At 50.7% G+C, this 23,607-nt stretch overlaps 1 protein-coding gene across 1 annotated transcript in view; it reads left to right on the top strand.

The window, feature by feature from the left end:
• Positions 1-18,897, top strand: part of DPYSL2 (dihydropyrimidinase like 2) — a 131,423-nt gene extending 112,526 nt beyond the window's left edge. Inside the window, exons 9-15 of the mRNA XM_029065996.2 lie at positions 5,115-5,271; positions 8,724-8,864; positions 9,409-9,538; positions 11,100-11,270; positions 14,822-15,001; positions 17,706-17,871; positions 18,736-18,897. Of these exons, the coding sequence (XP_028921829.1) occupies positions 5,115-5,271; positions 8,724-8,864; positions 9,409-9,538; positions 11,100-11,270; positions 14,822-15,001; positions 17,706-17,871; positions 18,736-18,827 (1,037 nt within the window). The 3' untranslated portion in view covers positions 18,828-18,897. The remainder of the gene's footprint in view (positions 1-5,114; positions 5,272-8,723; positions 8,865-9,408; positions 9,539-11,099; positions 11,271-14,821; positions 15,002-17,705; positions 17,872-18,735) is intronic.
• Positions 18,898-23,607: the final 4,710 nt, after the last annotated feature.

Genomic DNA, 23,607 nt, shown 5'->3' with positions numbered 1-23,607 from the left:
CCTTCTGACTCTCAAGCCTGTACTCTAACCATCACGTCATGCTGCTTCTCATCTAAAGAAAGCCCAGGGCCCACAGAGGCCATTAGATGTCAGAGAATGAGAAATTAGTGGCGGCAATGGGAGTGAAGCTGGCTCTTTGACTTTCTGGTCTACTGACCACTCCTGTAAGCCATGCTGTTTTTCCACTTCAGCCAGTCTGTTGGTTCACACTGAGACTCGCCTTTGATGGCAGAGCCCAGGGCCTAGTTCCCCTCTAGACTGTAAGCTCATGGTGAGCAGAGAATGTTTCCATTATGGTTACATTGTACTCTCCTAAGCGCTTAGTACAGTGCTCTGCACAGAGTAAGCACTCAATAAATATGATTGAATGAATGACTGAATAGTCCCTGAAGGAGCATTGTGCCTGGCAGTGAATTAAGGGCGGGTGGGCCGGCCGTTAGTCCCCGTGGCTCAGGTCCCTTGGATAGGTGGCTTCCCTTGGTTTTGAATGCTGTTGGCTACTCAGGGTCTTCCCTCACTGTGCTGCCAGACTCACTGTGAAATGGTTTCTGCCAGAGCTGAGGGAGTCTCTATCTGGAATCCTTACTAGGTGGGGTTGACTAGTGGAAACCCAACCCAGAAGCTGTTTTTGTGCATTAGTGCCTCACAGTTGGCCTGGTGACAGAGAAGTAGGTGGCCAGTAGATTCTTCTGCAACCAAAACTCCTTGCCACAAGAGTACGAGATGGTGATGCTGAGACTGGGCCCTGAAAAAATAATTGTGGCATTTGTTAAGCGCTTACTATGTGCCAAGCACTGTACTAAGCATTGGGGTGAATACAAGCAAATCAAGTTGAACACAGTCCCTGTCCCATGTAGGGCTCACAGTCTTAATCCCCATTTTACAGAAGAGGTAACTGAGGCACAGAAAAGTGATTGGCTTGCCCAAGACCACACAGCAGACAAGTAGCAGAGCCGGGATTAGAACCCATGAATTAGAACCCATGACCTTCTGACTCCCAGGCCTGTGCTCTGTCCACTACGCCATGCTGCTTCATACACACACTTTGCAGCTGGAAACTGCCTTGACCCACCAACCTCCCTGCTGCTGCTTGTCATTCATTCAGTCATATTTTTGGAGCGCTTACTGTGTGCAAAGCACTGTACTAAGCACTTGGGAAAGTACAATGTAATAGTAAACAGACAGTCATTCTGAGTGGCTCTCCCCTTGGGCCTCTGTTACTGTAATAATAATGTTGGTATTTGTTAAGCGCTTACTATATGCAGAGCACTGTTCTAAGCGCTGGGGTAGATACAGGGTAATCAGGTTGTCCCACATGAGGCTCACAGTTAATCCCCATTTTCCAGATGAGGTAACTGAGACACAGAGAAGTGAAGTGACTTGCCCACAGTCACACAGTTGACAAGTGGCAGATCTGGGAAGAGTAGGGGGAGGGGGAAGAGGGGTAGCGCTGGTAAAGTGGGGTTCTAGGGCGGGAGAGGGGAGGGGGGGAGGAGACAGAGGAGAGAGCGGGAAAGAGCTGAGCGAGAGAGGGGAAGGGGAAGGGGAGGATAGGAAGGGGCGGGAGCGGGGAGAGGGGGAGGAGGGACATGGCGAGGCCAGAGAGGTGGGTGGCAGCACTGACAACAGTAAACAGTAATAAATGAAATCGGTAATATAGCAACATGATACAGTATGATACAATACAGTAGTGCTAATATAGCAACATGATACAGTATGATACAATATAGTCATGTTAATAAAAGGGGCGATGATCAGGGTCGGGGGTAGACTCGATTAAGGGGCGACCTGATCAAATTCAAAGTCTGACGACAATAAACAATGACAAGCGAGATCGCTAATATAGCAACATGCTACAGTAAGGCACACTACAATAGTGTTAATAAGCAGGCGATGACCAGGGTCGGGGGACGAGCCGACCCTACCTGATCAGACTCAAAGTCAAGCGGCCAGCAGCTCCTCCCTTCTCTCTTTCTACCGCCCACCCCGCACGCTCCGCTCCTCTGCCGCCCACCTCCTCACCGTCCCTCGGTCTCGCCTATCCCGCCGTCGACCCCTGGGTCACGTCCTCCCGCGGTCCCGGAACGCCCTCCCTCCTCACCTCCGCCAAACTGATTCTCTTTCCCTCTTCAAAACCCTACTTAAAAATCACCTCCTCCAAGAGGCGTTCCCAGACTGAGCTCCTCTTCCCCCTCTACTCCCTCTGCCATCCCCCCTTTACCTCTCCGCAGCTAAAGCCTCATTTTCCCCTTTTCCCTCTGCTCCTCCGCCTCTCCCTTCCCATTCCCTCAGCACTGTACTCGTCCGCTCAACTGTATATATTTTCGTTACCCTATTTATTTTGTTAATGAATTGTACATCGCCTTGATTCTATTTAGTTGCCATCGGTTTTTACGAGATGTTCTTCCCCTTGACGCTGTTTATTGCCATTGTTCTCGTCTGTCCGTCTCCCCCGATTAGACTGTAAACCCGTCAAACGGCAGGGACTCTCTCTATCTGTTGCCGACTTGTTCATCCCAAGCGCTTAGTACAGTGCTCTGCACATAGTAAGCGCTCAATAAATACTATTGAATGAATGAATGAATGGGATTAGGGATACTGCTGAATCAGTAATTTTGGCCTGATTAAGCACTTTCTCTGTGCTGTGCCGACCTGAGTGCTGGGGTAATACTAGCTGATCGGACACGGTCCATGAGTGCCACGGTGCTTCCAGTTTAAGAGGGAGAGCAGGCATTTTATCCCAGTTTTAAAGATGAGGAAACTGAGGCCCTGAGAGGTTGTGACTTATTCAGTATCACACAACAGGTCAGTAGCAGAGCTGGGATTAGAACTCAGGTCCTCTGACTCCCAGGCCCATGCTCTTTCCACTAGGCCATGCTGCTTCTCATTGGAACCTGGAGCTTATCCAGTTTTGAGGCACTGCGGGTAATAAATGGGGCCACCCTGGAAGTCAGACTTCAATTTCCACCATCCCTCCAGGCCTTTCCCAAGGCAGGTTATGTGTTCTCTTAGAAGGAAAACTAGATTTGGTGCTTCTGGAGGGGAGAGTTGCAGAAAGCCAGCTACAGCTCAAATGTTTATTTATGAGCATGGGGCAAGTCCAGAGAGCCTACTCTTAGAGTGTTTCATTGCTGAGGAGAGTGGTTCTGTTGTGTATTTAAGCACAACCTTTCATGGGGGAATCTAAGGAACCCCAGTAGTCACTCTTGGATTTGCAGAGTTAAAGGGTGTGAGGGTTGTCCCAAGGATGGGGGCAGGGGAGGGCGGGCTAGGGCTGGAAATGTCGTAGCTGCTCTGGGCAGAAGCTAGGCCTTCATCTCGGGGCATTCAGCAGACTGTATGGGGAGCATTTCCTTCATACCTTCTGGGTGGGGGTGGTTTGCTCCCCAAGTTTTTGCTCTCTTGAACTTGCTTGCCTTGTGGGTTCTGTCTAGACAGTAGGTGAAACTGCAAAGATAAATGGAGTGAAATTTCCCAGGAAACATGGCCTCAGCGGGAGTGAGGGAGCCACATGCATTCCTTTACTCCACCTTTTTCCACCCTGGAGGACAGATTGGTTAGGGTGGGGGAGAGAGAAGGAGAAAGAGCTAGAGCAGGGTGAGTCTGTGGGTATATTCTCAGGTCTGGGAGAGCTGTCTGGTCTTTGGACAAATCCTTCTCCAAAGGGCCTTAGGAAGATGGAATCAGCGTCAGGGGTCCATTCTGAGCCAGTGTGGGGTACAGTGTTGGGCCCATCGTAAATGCTAAACAAATACCACCGTTATTATGATTATGATTATTATTATGACAGTCCCCAGGGTCAGCCCCAGGTTCAAACCCACTTATAGGCAAAATGCTGAAACCTACATCATTCTGGATTGCTGGAGCAATTCTGGGGTCGTCGATGGGGCCTGGGTTTGAGCCATTCCGGATCCCTCTCACTCCAGCTGGCCTCTAGGGGAAAGATCGGCAAGGAAATCTGTGCCACGCTCAGTGCGTGCATTCAAAAAATCGAATTTATTGAGTGCCTACCTGGTGCAAAGCACTGCACTGAGCGCTTGAGAGGATACAGTACGATAGAGTTGGTAGACACATTCCCTGCCCTCAAGGAGCTTAGAGTTTAGTCAGAGAGGCAGGCATTAAAATAAATTGCAAATAGGGGAAGCGACAGACTAGAAGGGTATGAACATAGTGTTGTAGGGTCAGGGTGGTGTGAGTATCAAAGGGATTAAGCCTGAAGTGAGGCAGTCTATCAACTCTGTTGTATTGTTCTCCCCCAAGAGCTTAGTACATTGTGCTGCATACAGTAAATGCTCAATAAATACTTTGGGCTAGGAAGAGAATCACAGTGATTAAAGTCTACAGACCCAAGTGCATAGGCAAGGCAAAAGGGAGGTTGAATAAGCAATGGTATTTATTGAATACTTTCTCTGTGCAAAGCAGTGTACTAAGTGCTTGGAAGAGTAGAGTACTAGAGTTGGGGAAATGTGGAGTTAGCTAGGGTTAGTTAGTTAAGATTCACAGCTCGGATTCACGTTTCCCCGTTTTCAGTTTCAGAATGAGGAGAGGCTTCCCTGCCCATGCTCCCTTCCTGGCTTCGCTCTCTCCCACCCACTCCTGCCCAGATTTCTGGCCCTCCCCTTGGCCCAGGAAGTTTTCTTGTTTTCTGAAGTGAGGGGAGGGAGTGGGGAGCAGAGAAGAAACACTGAATCAGACCATGATTACTAATGCAGCAACAGATTAATTCCTAATCCAATCACCATTCTGAGTAGTCCCCAGCCCCAGCCCCTGGCCTCCATCTTCCGGCCTCCAGCCTTTGGGTCCCAGCCTCCAGCCTCCAGTTGCTTTCTTTTTGGAGCTACTGAACCAGGAGGGGCAAAGCCTTGAGCAACTGTCCAAGCCGCAAGCTGAGGTCAATGGGGTGTAAACGACAGGCGCTTTAACGGTTCGGTCCTGCGGTTCCCGGGAATCCCCAGAAATAAGGCATCCCTGGCAGGAAAGTCTTTGCCTTGAGAGTGGCCAAGGGGTGGGGAGTTCAGCGGGAGGCGAGGTTTCGGGGTCCAGCCGAGGTGGGAGGAGGAGGGCCTGGGTGTGGGGGGCTTTGCCGTTGACCACTGCGGTTGGATGTCTCCTAGGCACCGTGGTGTACGGGGAACCTATCACAGCCAGCTTGGGGACCGATGGCTCTCACTACTGGAGCAAGAACTGGGCCAAGGCGGCCGCCTTCGTCACGTCTCCCCCGCTGAGCCCGGACCCGACCACCCCGGACTTCCTCAACTCTCTGCTTTCCTGGTGAGTCGGGGAGACCTCTGGGTATGTTGTCCTCCCAGCTCAGCATCGAGGACCTTTTTTTTTTGATGGTATTTGTTAAGTGCTTCCTATGTGCTAGGCACTGTACACCGTATTAAGTGCTGAGGTACCTACAAGCTAATCAGGTTGGACACAGTCCATGTCCCACGTGGGGTGCACAGTCTTAATCCTCATTTTACAGTTACCTCATCTATAAAATGGGGATTGAGACTCTGAGCTCCAATGGGGAAGTACTTTGTCCAACCTGATTAGCATGTATGTACCTCAGCGCTTAGTAGAGTGCCTGGCACATAGTAAGCTCTTAACAAGTACCACAGATATTATTAGAGATGAGGTAACTGAGGTACAGAGAAGTGAAGCGACTTGTCCAAGGTCACATAGCAGACACATGGTGGAGCCAGGATTAGAACCCAGGTCCTTCTGGCTCTCAGGCCCTTGCTCTATCCACTACACTACACTGCTTCTGAGGGCTTTCTAGACTCTTTCTTCAAGCTTGAATAAGATGTCACCAACCATGAAATACGCTATTGGCATTATATCACAAACACACACGTGCGTGTGAGCACCCGGACACACAAAGACCAGCTTATGTTTGCAGTGCCTGGTGCTGATTTCACTTGGTGATAGTTACTCATTCATCCATCTGAGACAAATAGCAAATCATCAGTGGTGCTGATTTTATATATTTTCCTCTCTGTGCTTTTCCTGAAGAGAGAATGAACTGATTAAAAAATGCTAATGGGCTGGTAGTGGTTTGCACCTACTTTCCGCACTGAAGTAAAGGGCAAACTTATTTTACTAAAATATAGTTTTTGAGTACAGTTCCTGTCATCCATCAGGGAGATATCTTAAGCTTGCGTTGTCTTTTCAGTGCATCGATCAAGCAATTTTAGAGCACCTACGGGGGGCAGAGCATTGTACTGAGCACTTGGATGAGAACAATCGTTAGAAGATATGATCTGTGGTGCCCTCAAGGGGAGGCTGCTGTGGGAGCAGGAGTATATTAAGCAGATCTACTAAAGAAAGCCTGCACTAGGGAAGTCATTCACACATCGAAGAGTGTTTATTAATAATGTTGGTATTTGTTATGTGCTTATTATGTGTAGAGCACTGTTCTAAGTGCTGGGGTAGATACAGGGTAATCACGTGGACTCACACATGAGGCTCACAGTCTTCATCCCCATTTTACAGATGAGGTAACTGAGAAGTGAAGTGACTTGCCCACAGTAACACAGCTGACAAGTGGCGGAGCCGGGATTCGAACCCGTGACCTCTGACTTCCAAGCCCATGCTCTTTCCATTGAGCCACACATCTTCTCTATATTTGCTTATCTATTTGTTTATTGGCTATTCAGAGCTAAAAGCTGTGACAGAATTCCACTACCCAGGGAGCACTTTGACCAACGATGCAGTATTAGACCAGGAAATAGGAAACAGAATCCAGAAAGACAGCACCTCCTGTAAAGAAGATTGTCCAACAGAGTTGGCAGCAGGGTGGTAGCCTGCCCCAGACCAAACTAAGGGCCGACAGAGCTGTCGTGCTGTCCAGCTGGGTCATGTGAAGAGAATGAATGACATCAGTATCCCCGAAGAGTTAATGTTCGGAGACCTGAAATAGGGAAAATGAAAGCCAGGAGGGCAGAGGAAGCATTTCGAGGACGTGGTCAAACCAAGCCATAGACAGTGCCGCATCCCAGCTGAAAAGTGGGAGTCAGTGGCTGAGGACAACCAGCATGGCTATCAAAGAGACAGCTCTCTGAGCAAAAACTTCATATGGAAAGAGAGACAGGAGGCCTTTTTGTGTCCTCAGCGTGTCCGGGCTGGGGATCTCCATTAGCCTGTTCAGCCACGACACATTCAGATATGAACAGCGGTGTCATTTCAAGTACAGATATGATACATACTTTATATATGTGCCAGAAACTTGGGAAAGGACATTAGAGTTAGTAGACAGGATCTCTACTCTCAAGTTGCTTATAATTTAATGGAGAGAGACACTAAAATAAGTCACAGATTGGAGGAAGCAATAGTGTACGAAGATATAATGATACTAATAATAATCGTATTTATTAAGTGCTTAATAGTAATAATAATCTTAGTATTTGTTAAGCGCTTACTATGTGCCAAGCACTGTTCTAAGCACTGGGGTAGATAGAGGGTAATCCGGTTGTCCCACGTGAGGCTCACAGTCTTAATCCCCATTTTACAGATGAGGTAACTGAGGCACAGAGAAGTGAAGTGACTTGCCCACAGTCACCCAGCTGGCAAGTGCAGAGCCGGGTTTAACCCATGGCTCTGACTCCCAAGCCCGGCTCTTTCCACTGAGCCACGCTGCTTCCCATACTATGTGCCAGGCATATACTAGGCGGCTAGCGGGGTGGGGGAATACAAGCAAATCAAATTGAACACAGTCCCTGTCCCTTGTAGAACTCAAAGTCTTAATCCCCATTTTGTAGATGAGGTAGCTGAGCTACAGAGAAATGAGGTGACTTCCCCCAAGCTCACACAGCAGAGAGAAGTGGTAGAGCTGGGATTGAGAACCCATGACTTCTGACTCCAGACCCGTGCTTTATCCACTTCACTGTGCTGTTTCTGTTGCTGCACTATGCCTGTTCGTGCTACGGGTGTGGGAGTGGGTTTGTCGATGCTTAAGTGCTTAGGTAATTTAGAAGTGCAGATGTGGGAGCTGGGGAATATAGAGTGGCGAGATGAGAAATTGATCAGGGAAGACTGTTGAAGGAAAATGTGATTTCAGGAGGGTCATGAAGTTGGGGAGAGCAGCGGTTTGTTGAGGCATGAAGAAGGTGTCCATACAGAAGGGGAGGCCAAAAGCAAGAGGTTATGGACAAAAGAGAGGAGAAAGGCCCAGTGAATAGGTTAGATTGAGAGGCCTGAAGAGGCTAAGTTAGGGTATAGTGGGTGAGGATGATGATGATGATAGCACTTGTTAAGTGTGACTATGTGCCACGCTCTGTAATAAGCTCTGAGGTAGATACATACAAATTGAGTTGGACACGGTCACCCATGTGGGGCTCACAGTCTCAATCCCCATTTTACATATGAGGTAATTGAGGCTCAGAGAAGTGAAGTTCATTTAATCGTTATTGAGTGCTTAGGTTGTGCCAGACCACTGGTACTAAGCGCTTGGAATGTACTATTCGGCAAAGATAGAGACAATTCCTGTCCAGCAAAGGCTCACAGTCTAAGTGACTTGTCCAAGGTCACACAGCAGACAAAGTGCAAGAGTCGGAATTAGAACCATGATCTTCTGATCCAGGCCTGTGCTCTTCCACTTGGCCATGCTGCTTCGTGGCAAGCGGAGCTGACGGGTAGATAGCTGATGGATGCCTTAAGCTAGTGGTCAGAAGTTTCTGCTTGAAGTGGAGGGGATGATAACCAATTCTCTGATGTCTTTGGTGTGTTTTCCTTTGCAGTGGAGACCTCCAGGTGACCGGCAGTGCCCACTGCACCTTCAATACGGCCCAGAAAGCTGTAGGGAAGGACAACTTTACTCTGATTCCTGAGGGAACCAATGGAACGGAAGAGAGGATGTCGGTCATCTGGGATAAGGCGTGGTAAGGAAGGAGTCAAACCCCAACATGATAAGGATGATGAGGATGGTTAGTTAGTGCTTTCTATGTATCAAACTGTGCTAAATCCTGGGTAGACACAAGATAATCAGATGGGAGTTTCTGTCCAACTTGGGGTGCCCAGACTGAGGAGGAGGTTAGGACAGGTTTTGCAGATGAGGAACTGAAACATGAGGAAGTGAAGTGACTTGTCCAAAGGGGCACAACAGACAGTGGCAGAGCCAGGATTAGAACCCAAGTCTCTGACTGAGTCCCATGATTTTTGCACTAGGCCATGCCCTCATGGGCTAATGTCCGTTTTCTATTGGCGATATGGGTCGACTTAATTGCTCTTATTTATCCTTTTGTGAAAATCCTGCAGAGTATTCTGCTTCTGCAGTCCCGCTAGACTTTAAGCTCTAGGGCAGGGAATGCGTCTTTTTTATTGTTATATTGTACTCTCCTAGGCACTTAGTACAGTGCTCTGCATACAGTAAGCTCTCTATAAATACTATCGACTGACCGACTCACTGACTGCTTCTTTCCACAGCTTTATATTCAGAGGGAATTGGGATTCGTGGGGAGGGCTGCAAGATGTGGATCAGGCCGGAGGCCTGGGAAGGCAGGGTGGGGAGAACACCATAGAGACAGAGTCAGATCTGCATCAGGGCAAAAAAAAGGTTTGGTCTGGACCTCAGGAGACTTGACAGTTGTTCCCAACTCCAATTTTTGTCAGGTTTGAATAGAAGTTCAGGCAGTCAGTCATCCAGTCAGTGGTGTTTACTGAGGGCCTGCTCTGTACAGAGCACTGTAATAGTGTTACTGGTAGTAGAAGACTTGTCTTATGCTGTTGAGTCATCTCTGACCCATAGCATTATACTAAGCAATCAGTTTGGACACAGTCCCTGTCCCACATGGGGCTCACAGTGTTAACCTCCATTTTTCAGATTAGGTAACTGAGGCCCAGGGAAGTGAAGTCACTGCCCAAGGTCTCCCGGCAGACACCTGGTGGAGCTGGGATTAGAACTCAGGTCCTTTTCATTCATTCATTCAATAGTATTTATTGAGCGCTTACTATGTGCAGAGCACTGTACTAAAGCGCTTGGGATGAACAAGTCGGCAACAGATAGAGACAGTCCCTGCCGTTTGACGGGCTTACGGTCTAATCGGGGGAGACGGACGGACGAGAACAATGGCAATAAACAGCGTCAAGGGGAAGAACATCTCGTAAAAACAATGGCAACTAAATAGAATCGAGGCGATGTACAATTCATTAACAAAATAAATAGGGTAACGAAAATATATACAGTTGAGCGGACGAGTACAGTGCTGTGGGATGGGAAGGGAGAGGTGGAGGAGCAGAGGGAAAAGGGAAAATGAGGCTGTTAGCTGCGGAGAGGTAAAGGGGGGATGGCAGAGGGAGTAGAGGGGGAAGAGGAGCTCAGTCTGGGAACGGCCTCTTGGAGGAGGTGATTTTTTAAGTAGGTTTTGAAGAGGGAAAGAGAATCAGTTGGCGGAGGTGAGGAGGGAGGGCGTTCCGGGACCGCGGGAGGACGTGACCCAGGGGTCGACGGCCGGGATAGGCGAGACCGAGGACGGTGAGGAGGTGGCGGCAGAGGAGCGGAGGCGTGCGGGGTGGGCGGTAGAAAGAGAGAAGGGAAGGAGAGGTAGGGAAGGGGCAAGGTGATGGAGAGCCTCGAAGCCTAGAGTGAGGAGTTTTTGTTTGGAGCGGAGGTCGATAGGCAACCACCGGAGTTGTTTAAGAAGGGGAGTGACATGCCCAGATCGTTTCTGCAGGAAGATGAGCCGGGCAGCGGAGTGAAGAATAGACCGGAGCGGGGCGAGAGAGGAGGAAGGGAGGTCAGAGAGAAGGCTGACACAGTAGTCTAGCCAGGATATAACGAGAGCCCGTAATAGTAAGGTAGCCGTTTGGGTGGAGAGGAAAGGGCGGATCTTGGCGATATTGTAGAGGTGAAACCGGCAGGTCCTGGTAACGGATAGGATGTGTGGGGTGAACGAGAGGGACGAGTCAAGGATGACACCGAGATTGCGGGCCTGAGAGACGGGAAGGATGGTCGTGCCATCGACGGTGATAGAGAAGTCTGGGAGAGGACCGGGTTTGGGAGGGAAGATGAGGAGCTCAGTCTTGCTCATGTTGAGTTTTAGGTGGCGGGCCGACATCCAGGTGGAGACGTCCCGGAGGCAGGAAAGGCCCATGCTCTATCCACCTTTCACCCCTAGGTGACTGGGAAGATGGATGAGAACCAGTTTGTGGCCGTGACCAGCACCAACGCCGCCAAGATCTTCAACCTGTACCCCCGTAAGGGCCGTATCGCCGTGGGCTCAGACGCCGACCTCGTCATCTGGGATCCCGACAGCGTCAAGACCATCTCGGCCAAGACGCACAACATAGTAAGGACCGGTGGGAAACCAGCCGCCGCTGGCTGGGATCGATGGGAGGAGGGGGCCAGCAGGGAAATATCCCGGGGTCAAGGAGGCGTAGAGACAACTGGGTTGGCGTTTCTCACCCGCCATGGAGACCTTCCGGGTTGGTGCTAGATCTGCTGCTGTGCTGCTGCTTGCTCTCGCTGCCTGGGAAGGGCCGAAGCTCGTTTCTCCGGGTTGTACCAGGCTCCTCCCTGACGTCGGTGTGGTCTGTGAGGTGATGCTCTGGTGCTCATGGGCAAGGTGGCCTGGAGGAGGACCCACTCAGCCGTCAGTATCATCATCTATGGTATCTATTAAGTGCTTACTGTGTGCAGAGCAGTGTATGAAGCGCCTTGGAGTCAGTGGGACATGCAGGTAGAGATGTCTTGAAGGCAGGAGGAAATGCGAGATGGCGGAGAAGAGCTCAGGGCTGGAGATGTAGATTTGGGAAGTCATCTGCCAGAGTGGTGGTGGTTGAAGCAGTGGGAGCAAATGAGTATTCCAAGGGAGTGGGTGTAGATGGAGAATAGAAGGGACCCAGAAGTGAGCCTTGAGTGCCTCCCACCAACACCCTACATGAAAGCTGGCCCCTTGGGACCTCGTTCCTCCTTTTGGGCCACTTGGGGACCCTCAGCACACTTTGCTCCTCTAATGCTAACCTTCTCACTGTACCTCCATCTTGCTTATTTCACCGTCAACCCCTAGCCCTTGTCCTGCCTTTGGCCTGGAACACCCTCCCTTCTCAAATCTGACAGTCAGTCTCCCCACTTAAGTCCTTATTGAAGGCACATCTCCTCCAAGAGGCCTTCCCAGACCAGCCCCTCCCCCCGACTCCTTTCCTCTTCTTCCGCTCCCTTCTGTGTCTCCCTGACTTGCCCCCTTCGTTCTTCCCCTCTCCCAGCCCCACAGCACTTTTTGTACATAGTTGTCATTTATTTATTTGTATTGAGGTCTGTCTCCCCAGATCTAACTCATTGTGAACAGGGAATATGTCTATTGTTATATCATACTCTCCAAGTGCTTAGTACAGTGCTCTGCACACAGTGAGTGCTCAATAAAAACAATTGAATGAATGAGGCCGAAGCCCACCGAACCACCCTGTCTTTGGGGAGGGGCAGCGTTCCTCCCAAAATAGTACCAGGCTGACATTGTGCATCCATGGGCTGGTCTCTAGCCAGGAGCCTGCACCATCCAGAGCCCTGGCCAACTGGTGGTCTGGCTATGAATCTATCTGTTCTGTTCTTTGGGCTTACCCAGGCCCTGCCAGGGTGCACTGAGCCCCACATTCCAAGCGCTTAGTACAGTGCTCTGCACATAGTAAGTGCTCAATAAATACTATTGAATGAGTGAATGAATGAATGAACCTAATTACATGTCTGCCCATCCCCCTCCCCCTACAACCCGGGCTCCAGAGCATCCTCATTCATCGATGGTGTCACTGGAGAGTTCTTGCTTCTCCAGGGAAGCTCTGACAGTTTTCCAGGGGCTAATGTGGCTTGGTTGTGTTTGGGCCCATTCCATTTTGAATGTCTGCGGAGTCTAGCTGGGGCGGCCTTTTTGGCATCTCTGTTTCTCACCCCTGTTGCCCCTCTGTCGTGGCTCGACGTAGAGCACCTTTGTACAGAGAACCTTTGTCACCTCTCTCCCGCCCAGACCCGCAGGGTGGCTGAGGGAAGGGCTCAGTGCCACTTTCCCTTGAATTTGAGAGGAGGGGTGAGACTGCTCACAGTTGGGGCTGAGTCCAGGGGCGGGACACTGCGGGATACTCCTTAGCCCCTGTGGGCCTAGGCTCTTTAGGGTTCAGGGCACTGTGGGCTGGGAGCACAGGGCATAGTTGAGAGCAGTCCCTATGTCCATGGGGCTCAGAGTCTTAATTCCCATTTAACAGATGAGGTAACTGAGACACAGAGAAGTGAAGTGGCTTGCCCAAGGTCACCCAGCAGACAAGTGACAAAGCCAGAATTAGAACCCAGGTCCTTCTGACTTCCAGGCCTGTGTTCTATCCACTAAGCCAAGCTGATTGAAGCAAAGTTGTCTTTGGAATCCAGTTTCCAGTGCTGAAGATTTTATTTGTTGATTTTATAGAGTAAAGTTTATTTGCCATATCCTGATTTTTGATTTATTTTAAGGAAATGGTTATGTTCCTGCCTGAATTAGGGCAACTGCATGTCCAGCTGGTTACTCCCTCTGCCGTCTCCCGGGGCGGGGTCCAGGGAGGCGGGCGGACCAGATGGCCCTGACTCTGCAGAGGGAGGCCATCGGCACAGTGTGGCACTGAAGCCCAGCCTGCGGCCCGTGCGTGCTCTCAGCAGTACTCAGCTGCAGCACCGTCGAAGAGGTGTTTTGGGCGGGGGTCTCTTGGGAGACTAGTGATCCACTGTGGCTTCCCAGACCCTTGCCCATGATTGGGGGTGCACCGGGAGTCGTTCTGCTGGCTTTTGCCCCCCCCCCCCCACTTCCTCCCCTTCCTCCCCTTTTCCCTTCCCTTTCCCACTCCCTCCTCCTCCCCCTCCCCTTCTGCAGCACAGCCAGAGAATCTAGCATGAGTGTCAAAGGAGAGGCTTCCTGTCCCCTGCCTCCAAGCGTGGCTTAAGGGACCTGGGAGGCCAAAATGGGTGGGTTGCTAAGTGAGATCCCGGGCCAGCCAGACCGGGCCTTCAAATCTGGTGGAATTATGTTGCACTGGGATTGGGCAGAGGGGAGACTGGGAGGGGAAGGGGTGAGGTCGTTCTCCCCCCCAAGCCCCTCATCCCCCCACCCCCTTGTCACTCAGTGATCATGGCCTCAGTTTGCCATCATGGGAACAATATTAGCAACCCACCAGGCAAAGGGAGCTTGAGTCTCTGGAGTCTCTGTATTTCTGGAGTTTGGGATTCAGCTGGGTCTCATTTTTTCTATGACTCTCAAGGGTTGGGAAGGTAGACAAGCTGCAAAATAGTTTGGCCTAGTAGATAGGGGACAGGCCTCGGAGTCAGAAAATATGGGATTCTAATCTCGACTCTGCCGCCTGTCTGCTGTGTGACCTTGGGCAAGTCACTTCACTTATCTGGACTTCAGTTACCTCATCTGTAAAATGTGGATTGAGTCTGTGAGCCCCATCTGAGACAGGGACTGTGTCTAACTCCATTTGTTTGTATCCACCCCAGCGTTTAGAACAGTGCCTGGTACATAGCGCTTGACAAATACCACAATTATTATTATTAGAGAAATCCCCCGCACCACAGGCCACGGGTTTAGGGATTGGGGTGGGCAGCGGGGCGGGGAAAGCAGCCATGGGGAAATGTTGGGTGTTTGTCTCACCATTAAGATTTGATTGAAAGACTGGTTCCAGAGTGTGGGCTTGCAGATGGTACCATTGCTGGAACCTGGGAGGGGGATGGGGTGGGGTGGGGGGAGGGATGTGTGTGTGTGTGTGCACACGCACGTATATGTGTGGCAGGGGTGGGTGTTGGTGTGATGGGGGAAGATAGCAGCCAGCCTGTCGTGACGCCTCTTCCTGTCTGGCTCTTCTCCCCACCCCCCGCCCCATCCGGCAGTCCCTGGAGTACAACATCTTTGAGGGCATGGAGTGTCGGGGGTCCCCGCTGGTGGTCATCAGCCAGGGGAAGATCGTCCTGGAGGATGGCAGCCTGCATGTGACCGAAGGCATGGGACGGTACGTCCCCCGCAAGCCCTTCCCCGACTTCGTCTACAAGCGCATCAAAGCCAGGAGCAGGGTGAGTCTGGCCTCCTGGGCGGGACGGCCCACCCTGGCGGTCCGGGACGGGGAGGGGGATTCTCTCGGGCAACTGGGAGGCGGGCTCAGGGCATAATAATAATGTTGGTATTTGTTAAGCGCTTACTGCGTGCAGAGAGAGCACTGTTGTAAGTGCTGGGGTAGATACAGGGGAATGAGGTTGTCCCACGTGAGGCTCACAGTCTTTATCCCCATTTTACAGATGAGGGAACTGAGGCACAGAGAAGTGAAGTGACTTGCCCACAGTCACACAGCTGACAAGGGGCAGAGTCGGCATGGTGGGCCCAGGATTGGGAGGGGGCTCTCTCGGGCAGCCATGAGGTGGAAGCAGGGCATGCTGATCTAGAAGGGGAGTGGGTTTTTTCGGGCAGTTGGGAGTCGGGCGCGGGGCGTGATGGTCCGGGAAGGGAGTGGGTTCTCTCAGGCACCTGGAGCTATTTACGGGCTGCACGTCGACAGGACGGAGAGCTCAGAGAGGGAACGATGTGAGTCTGACTGCACAGCACTAAGCATTCGAGAACATACAAGATAATCAGATTGAGCACAGTCTCTGTCTCTCAAGGTGCTCACGTCTAAGTAGGAGGGAGAATCAAACAATTCAATCAGTGATATTCACTGAGCTCCCACTGTGTGCGAAGCACTGTACCAAGGACCCGGGAGCTTGCAGTACAACAGAGTTGGTAGATGTGTTCCCTGCCCACAACGAGCTCACAGCTTAGATGGGGGAGACAGACATCAATATAAATAATATGAATATCAGTGCTGTAGTTCTGAGCATGGGGTGAATACGAGGTGCCCAAAGGGTACGGATCCAAGAGCATAGATCCAAGTAGATCCCAGCATTCAATCAGTCAATCAATCAGTTGTATTTATTGAGCGCTTACTGTGTGCAGAGCACTGTGCTAAGCACTTGGGAGAATTCATTGTAACAGAAATGGTAAATGCATTCCCTGCCCACAAGCCCAGGGGGAAATCGAGGCTCAGCTTGCCAGGGGCTTCCTGGACCCAGTTCCAGCTGTAGGCAAGGGCCTCCCTGAACTTCAGGGGCTACTGGGAGTTGTAGTCCTAGTATCCCAGAGAATAGTCCTTTAGGGGAGGAATTACCTCATTTGTAGAGTAGAAGCCCAACTGTTTATGGGTAGAATTGCCACCTGTGTGGAGTAGAAGCCCAACCCTTGATGGGTGAAATTACCCCACGTAGGGTAGAAACTCAGTAGTGTTTATCAGCATTGACTCAAGCCCCTTGGAGAGTACAAGAGACAAAATAGACAGGCGAGAGCTTACAGTCTAGTGGGGAAATGGATCCTGAAATAAGCTACAGATAGAAAGGAGGAAGGGGGAAAGTTGGGGTAAGTCCAAGAGGTAGTGCACAGTAGTGAGGTTTGTAAGATGTGTAAAGAAGTGCTAGAGAAGGTTGTGAGCTCAGAGGAGATGCAGAAGTGATGGGGAGACCAGTGCGGGTTGCCGTTTGGGCCTTCACCCCAAATGGCACGAGGGATGCTGAGACCCTGCCTTATAATAATAATAATAAAAATGGTTAAGCACTTATTATATGCCAAGCACTGTATTAGGAGCTGGAATAATCAGGTTGGACACAGTTCCTGTCCCACCTGGAGCTCACAGCCACAGCCTGAGTAGGAGGATGAACAGGTGTTTAGCCCCCATTTTCAGATGAGGAAACTAAGGCACAGAGCAGCCAAGTGACCTGCCCAGGGTGACACACGAAGGCAAGTGGCAGAGCTGGGATAAGGACCAAGGTCCTCTGATTCCCAGACCACTAGGCTGCCTTGCTTCTCCCGCCTCCCCTGACTCCTAATAATAATAATAATAATAATAATTATGGTACTTGTTGAGTGCTTACTGTGGACCAAGGACTGTTCTAAGCACTGGGGTGGACACAAGTTAGATGTAATTGGACACAGTCCCTGTCCCACATGGCGCTCAAAGTTTTAATCCCCCATTTTACAGATGCGATAACCAAGGCCCAGGTAAGTTAAGTGACACCCAAGGTCACTCAACAGACAAGCGGCAAAACTGGGATTAGAACGCAGGTCCTTCTGACTACCAGGCCCGCGCACTATCCACTCGGCCACGTTGCTCTCCTGTTCCCTCCTGTCACGTGTGTTAGTCCACACTGGACAACTTCTCCTGCGGTTTCTAGGCCGCAAACCAAACCTGTTGGGAAACGCTGCTGCTCAGGGCTCCAGGTTCCAAGTGCTTTCCAGGCAGGCCGCCATTTGCTGGCAGACCTCACTATTGTTTCTGCCCGTCAACTCTCCAGTGGCCAGAGAAAAGTTTATAGAGCAAATTGTTCTGAAAGCAGCCAATCTCGTAACAGCGGTGGTATTTGTAAAGTATGTGCTATGAGCCAAGCGCCGAGCCAGGCACTGGGCGTGTTGCAAGATAACCGGATCGGACAGAGTCCCTCACGAGCCGTATCTGGCTCCCGGTCCAAGGAAGAGGAAAGATAGGTTTTGGGCTCCTATTTTACAGATGAGGGAGCTGAGGCTCAGAGCGGTGGAGGGAGATGCCCAGTGTCACACAGAAGTCAGATGGCAGAGCCGGGCCTGGAATGTTAATGTCCCGACTTCCGGTGCTGTGCTCTTTCCACTGGCCCACAGCTGGTTGTGGGATTGATGTGATGAAGGACCTCCTGCGTGTGTGCGTGTGTATGTGTTTTCCAGCTGGCAGAGCTGCGCGGTGTTCCCCGGGGACTTTACGACGGACCGGTCTGTGAGGTGTCCGTGACCCCCAAGACCGTCACTCCGGCCTCCTCCGCCAAGACGTCTCCGGCCAAGCAGCAGGCCCCGCCCGTCCGGAACCTGCACCAGTCCGGCTTCAGCCTGTCCGGTAGGCACGGTGGAGCCTCTGGGCTGTGGTGGGCTCGTCTTTGCTCAGCGGACCCCTGAGCGTTGACTGCCCCGGGGCAGAGGGCGGGGTGGCGGGTTTTGGGATATTCCCACTCCGCAGTTGAGGATTCCGGATGGGGAGCTGGATGGGCAGAGAGCTCCTTTCCTCCCCACAGTATCTCCTTTCCTCCCACTGGGCTGCTTTAATAATAATAATAATAGTAATGGTATTTGTTAAGTGCTTATTATGTGCCAGGCACCGTACTAAGCGCTGGGGTCAATCCAAGCAAATTGGGTTGGATGCAGTCCTTGTCCCACACGAGGCTCACAGTCATCATCGCCATTTTAAAGATGAGGTAACAGACGTAGAGAAGTGAAGTGGCTTGTCTAAGGCCACACAGAAACAAATAGCGGAACTGGGATTAGAATCCATGACTTTCTGACTCCCAGGCCCGTGCTCTTTCCACTAGGCCTTGCTGCTCCTGCTTTGGTGACTGGGATTCTCCCCTGGGAGCCAGGGAAGGATGGGGCATCAGCGGTGCCCAGAAGGGTGGGGAGATGGGGCAGCCGCTGACCCTGCCATCCTCTTCCGTGACAGGCCCTCGGCCCAAGGCGGGAATCGCGCCGTCGGCTCCCGGGTGCCTCTGGGTCCTTCCTCAGTAGCACAGGGAGCCCCGAGCCTTGGACCCTGCCGGTGGTGGTCCTGTGGAGGTCAGAGCTGAGCTCAGCCCTGTCGGAGCCCCCTCGCCCCCTCGCCCCCAGCCCGTTTGGCGGGCTAGGGCTGTGGAGGTGACTCCTCACTGTGCCTCGCTCGGCTCGGCCTCACTCGGTGTCTCCCCCTCCCCCGTCTCTCTCTTCCCACCAGGTGCCCAGATCGACGACAACATCCCCCGTCGCACCACCCAGCGCATCGTGGCCCCTCCTGGGGGCCGTGCCAACATCACCAGCCTGGGCTAGAACCCAGGCCCAGCCTGGCCGCTCGGCCGCCCGCCCACCCACCCACGGGCAGCAGCAGCAGCAGCAGCAGCAGCAGACTGGGGCAGGGAGGAGGGAAGAGGGAGAAGGGTGGGGAGGAAGAGGGAGGTTGGGGGGCGGGGGCGGGGGGAGCACCAGAGGACCTTGGAGGAAGTTCTCTTTTAGAGCCTGTGATAGTTACTGTGGGGCAGCCAGTCCGCGGGACCCCTGTGGGCCCCACTTCTCAGTCCTCCTTACCCCAGTGTCACTGATTTTATCACCCACTTCCTTATGCATTTCAACCACACACACACACACACACACTCACACACACATACACACAACACACCACACACACACATACACACAACACCCCCCCCCCCCCACCCCACAAGCAGTCGGGGACCTCAGTTACTGTTCCCATTTTTCTTTTAATGAAGGAAGGATGAAGTGAATTCTCCAGAAGCTGCCTTTTTCTTTTGGTGTTCTATCATGCTGCGTTGGAAGGTCTAATGTTCATTTCAAGGGTTTTAACTGGACATCCATAGGCTGGAAGCAGGCTAGTCTAGGGTTACGGGGCAGGGGAGGTTGGTGGGGGTGGTGGGGAGGCCGTTGGTATCTGCATTCCACAAACTCCTGGGGGCAGATACCGACAAGAGGCACCTTTTCTTTTTGGCCTGAATTTTGCTGCAAATGAGATCTTTTGAGGATCTCACTGTCTCTGTGGTAAAGCTCTTTTCATCTGTGGGGGAGAGTCATCGCGATCCCGGAAGCTCTCCTTCTGGCAGGAGCGGCGTCTTCCCCCGACAGTCGTCAGACTGCAGGGTTGGCCACGTTCACTGTAGCCATGGGAACCCAGGCTGTGGGCGCAAGGCCCAGCTTGAGCCAAAGGGGATGGCTGCGTTGGGTGAAATCTGGTTTGAGGGCCAGCTCCTTGAGAGCAGGGACCATGTCTTTTACTCCTGTTGTCTTCTCCTGGGCACCCAGTACAGGCCCCTGCATTACATACGGGTGCCCAGTACATTCCTCTACACACACACGGACACCCGGTACGGGCTCTCGCTCACGTGGCGGACACCCAGCGATTTTTACGGAAGGAATAAATCTGTGTCCCTTCGTGCCCTTTTACCTTTCATGAAGGATCCTCGGGGCAGGCTGTCAAGACCCTGCTGACGGTAGACTTTTCTCCCCCGGAGTGGGGTAAGGGTAGTTGAAACCAGGGAGTGCCCAATTAGTCCAATTCATTTTCCCTCAAGCCAGCCATCTTTATAGATTTAAAGCAACACAGAGAGGCCTTGGTCTGATTTTCCATAGGTTTTCTACCTTCCAAGAACCAGGCAGGCATCTCTGGAAAAGAAGAGATGTCGTGTTTCCGAACGGCCTTCCGATGCCACCTCGTTCGCTGCCGGACCAACTGGGCCCCAGGGGCCGGGGTGGTTCAGGCCGAGCGAGCCAGGAGGCGAGCGATGGCGTCACTGCTCCCGCCCACCCCACCCCGCCCTCCCCCACCCTTCCTCGCTGGCGGCCCTGCATTGCCATTGCTGCATCCTTTTTTGTTTCTCATGGCGTTTTATCTTTTATTTTGTCTGTTTTGAAAAGGTGTTTACTAGTTCTCTTAAGGAAAGATATTTTTTGCCGGCTTTTGAAAACCAGATCTGCTTTTATAAAGTATAAAATGAAAAGTCAGTATGCTTGTCCATCCAGGCATTTTGACTTGGGTTTGGCTTTTATTTTATTTTTTTTGGTTAAAAAATGGCACTTTTTAAAGTCATTGGTTATAACTTAATATATTTTGCACCTTTTTTTTTCTCACCTGTGCTTGGAGAAAATTTGAACAAGTTGGAAAAAAAAAATCTTGTTTCAATTCTAAGAAACATTTGCAGCTCTTTTGTATTCACTTGAGTCTTCCTAGTTTTCCTGATCCAGCTCACATCGATGTCAATTCTTTGGTTTGGTTTTTTTTTTTGGGTTGAAAAAAAAACAGTCGAAGACTTCTGCAGGCTACTGTATAAGCATGTTTCCTGTTGGCTTGCTTGCTGTGTCTGTTTAATGAGTGTCCTTTGTAAATGCTAAAGAAAAGCGAAGACTCGGATCTGATGAACTACAGTGACTTGATGCTCTAAAAGTCGTAGGATTTCATTCTAGCTGGTTTTAACCCTTGGATTTGTGATCGTGATAAAGTGCTAAAGCTGATAATGTGTGTAGACAACGAGGTTCCTTTTTTTTTCAACCACTGTCTTAATGGCAAAATAACTATGGTAAAAAACAAGTCTTGTGTTTATTATTCCTTGAGAACTCTGTGTTATATTACCATGGAAACTCCCTAATAAAGACAAAATGTTGTTGTTTCAGGAGGTGTGTCTCTGTGTCAGGATGTTCCGAGCAGGTACCGGGTGTATGTGGCCGGGCCCGGTTTCGGCCTCTCCATCCTTCTTTCCCAGAGGCCTTGCGGAGGCTTTGTCCTTGGGGACGGAGCTGTCCAGTAGGCCCCTGTCCCGTTTCAAGCTCCTTCAGGTCCAGGAGACGGTAAACAGAGTCAGGCCTGGTCACCGACACTTACTGCCATGCCGGAAGCCTTCTGCCACTAAGAAGCAGTGTGGCCTAGTGGGGAAGAGCCTGGATCTGGAAGTCAGAGGACCTGAGTTCTAATTTCGGATCTGCCACTTAATAATTATGGTACTTGCTAAGCGCTTACTATGTGCCAAGCACTGTGCTAAGTGCCGGGGTAGATACCAGTTAATCAGGCTGGACGCAGTCCCTGTCCCATATGGGGCTGACACTCTTAATCCCCATTTCACAGATGAGCTAACTGAAGCACAGAGAAGTAAAAGGACAGCGGACATGTGGCAGAGCAGGGATTAGAACCCAGGTCTTTCTGACTCCCAGGCCTGTGCTCTATCTACTAGGCCATGCTGCTTCATTCCTGCTGTGTGACCTTGGGCAAGTCATTCATTCAGTAGTATTTATTGAGCGCTTACTATGTGCAGAGCACTGTACTAAGCACTTGGGATGAACAAGTCGGCAACAGATAGAGACAGTCCCTGCCGTTTGACGGGCTTACGGTCTAATCGGGGGAGACGGACAGACAAGAACAATGGCAATAAATAGAGTCAAGGGGAGCCAAGTCATTTGGCTCCTCTGTGCTTCAGTTTCCTCATCTGTAAAATGGGGATCCAATGCCTATTCTCCCTGCTACTTAGGCTGTGAACCCCTTGGGGCACAGAAGCTGGGTCTGATTATGATTTTCTCAGTTCATAATCAACCCATCAATCAATAGTATTTATTGAATGCTTACTGTGTGCAGAGCACTTTACTAAGCACTTGGGAGAATACAGTACAACAGAGTTGGTAGACACATTCCCTGCCGCAGCGAGTTTGCAGTCTAGAGCGGGAGACAGATATTAATATAAATAAATGTCACTTTTATTATTCACAGTATACTTGAGAAGCAGTGTGGTGTAGTGGATAGAGACCAGGGCTTGGGAGTCAGAGGTCATGGGTTCTAATTCTGGCTCCACCACTTGTCTGCTGTGTGATCTTGGTCAAGTCACTTCACTTCTCTGTGCCTCAGTTACCTCATCTGTAAAATGGGGATTGAGACTGTGAGCCCCACATGGGACAGGGACTGTGTCCAACTCCATTTGCTCTTATCCACCCCAACACTTAGTACAATGCTTAGCACATAGTAAGCACTTAATAAGTACCATAATTATTGGGGAAGCAGAATGGTATAGTGGATAAAGCACGGGCCTGGTTATCTGAAGGTCATGGGTTATAATCCAGGTTCTGCCACTTGTCCGCTGTATGGCCTTGGGCAAGTCACTTCACTTCTCTGGGCCTCAGTTACCTCATCTGTAAAATGGGGATTAAAACTGTCAGCCCTTTGTGGGACAGGGACTGTGTCCTACTTGATTACCTTGTATCTACCCCAGGGCTTAGAACAGGGCTTGGCACATAGTAAGTGCTTAACAAATACCGCAATTACTATTATTGAGAAAAATATGTGCCCTGAGAATTCCTGTTGTCATTCTCATCCACAGTTTTGCAGTGAAGCCCCTTAAACACTGCTCTAGTCCAGCACTTAACATAGTATTTCCAACTTCTAGTATAGTGTTTTGCACATTTTTATGGTATTTGTTAAGCACTTAGTATGTGCCAGACACTGTTCTAAGTGCTGGGGTAGATGCAAGGTAACCATTGTGGACACAGTCCATGTCTCACAGGGGATTCACAGTGTTAATCTCCATTTTACAGATGAGGTAACTGAGGCACAGAGAAGTTAGGTGACTTGCCCAAAAGCACACAGCAGACAAGTGGTGGAAATGGGATTAGAACCCAGTTCCTTCTGACTCCCAGGCCCATGCTCTATCCATTAGGCCACACTGCTGAACATGGTAAGCATTTAACAAATACCACAATTATTGAAAAAGGAATGCATTGTAGTCAATAGAGAAAGTGGGAGAAAGAAATCCCATGTAGGGTGAGAAAATTACAGGGTTTCCGGTTTCCACCGTAAAAACCATTTCACCAGTTAGAAGCCAACTGTGATGTAGAACCTTGGGAATTCCCTTTCAACATATTTCACTGAACTCAGTACAGAGCTAGAAATGCCATTTAATTTCATGGGAGAGAGGTACTGCCTCAAAGAGAAGCAATGTGCCTAGTACAAGAAGCACAGACCTGGGTTCTAATCCTGGCTCTTCCGCATCTTCTGCGCAAGATGGGCAAGTCAATCTTGGGCAAGACAATTCCCTTCTCTGTGCCTCGGTTACCTCGTCCGTAA

This window comes from Ornithorhynchus anatinus, chromosome 5 (assembly GCF_004115215.2).
Source record: "Ornithorhynchus anatinus isolate Pmale09 chromosome 5, mOrnAna1.pri.v4, whole genome shotgun sequence".
NCBI lineage: Eukaryota > Metazoa > Chordata > Mammalia > Monotremata > Ornithorhynchidae > Ornithorhynchus > Ornithorhynchus anatinus.
This window is presented reverse-complemented; position numbering and strand designations above follow the sequence as displayed.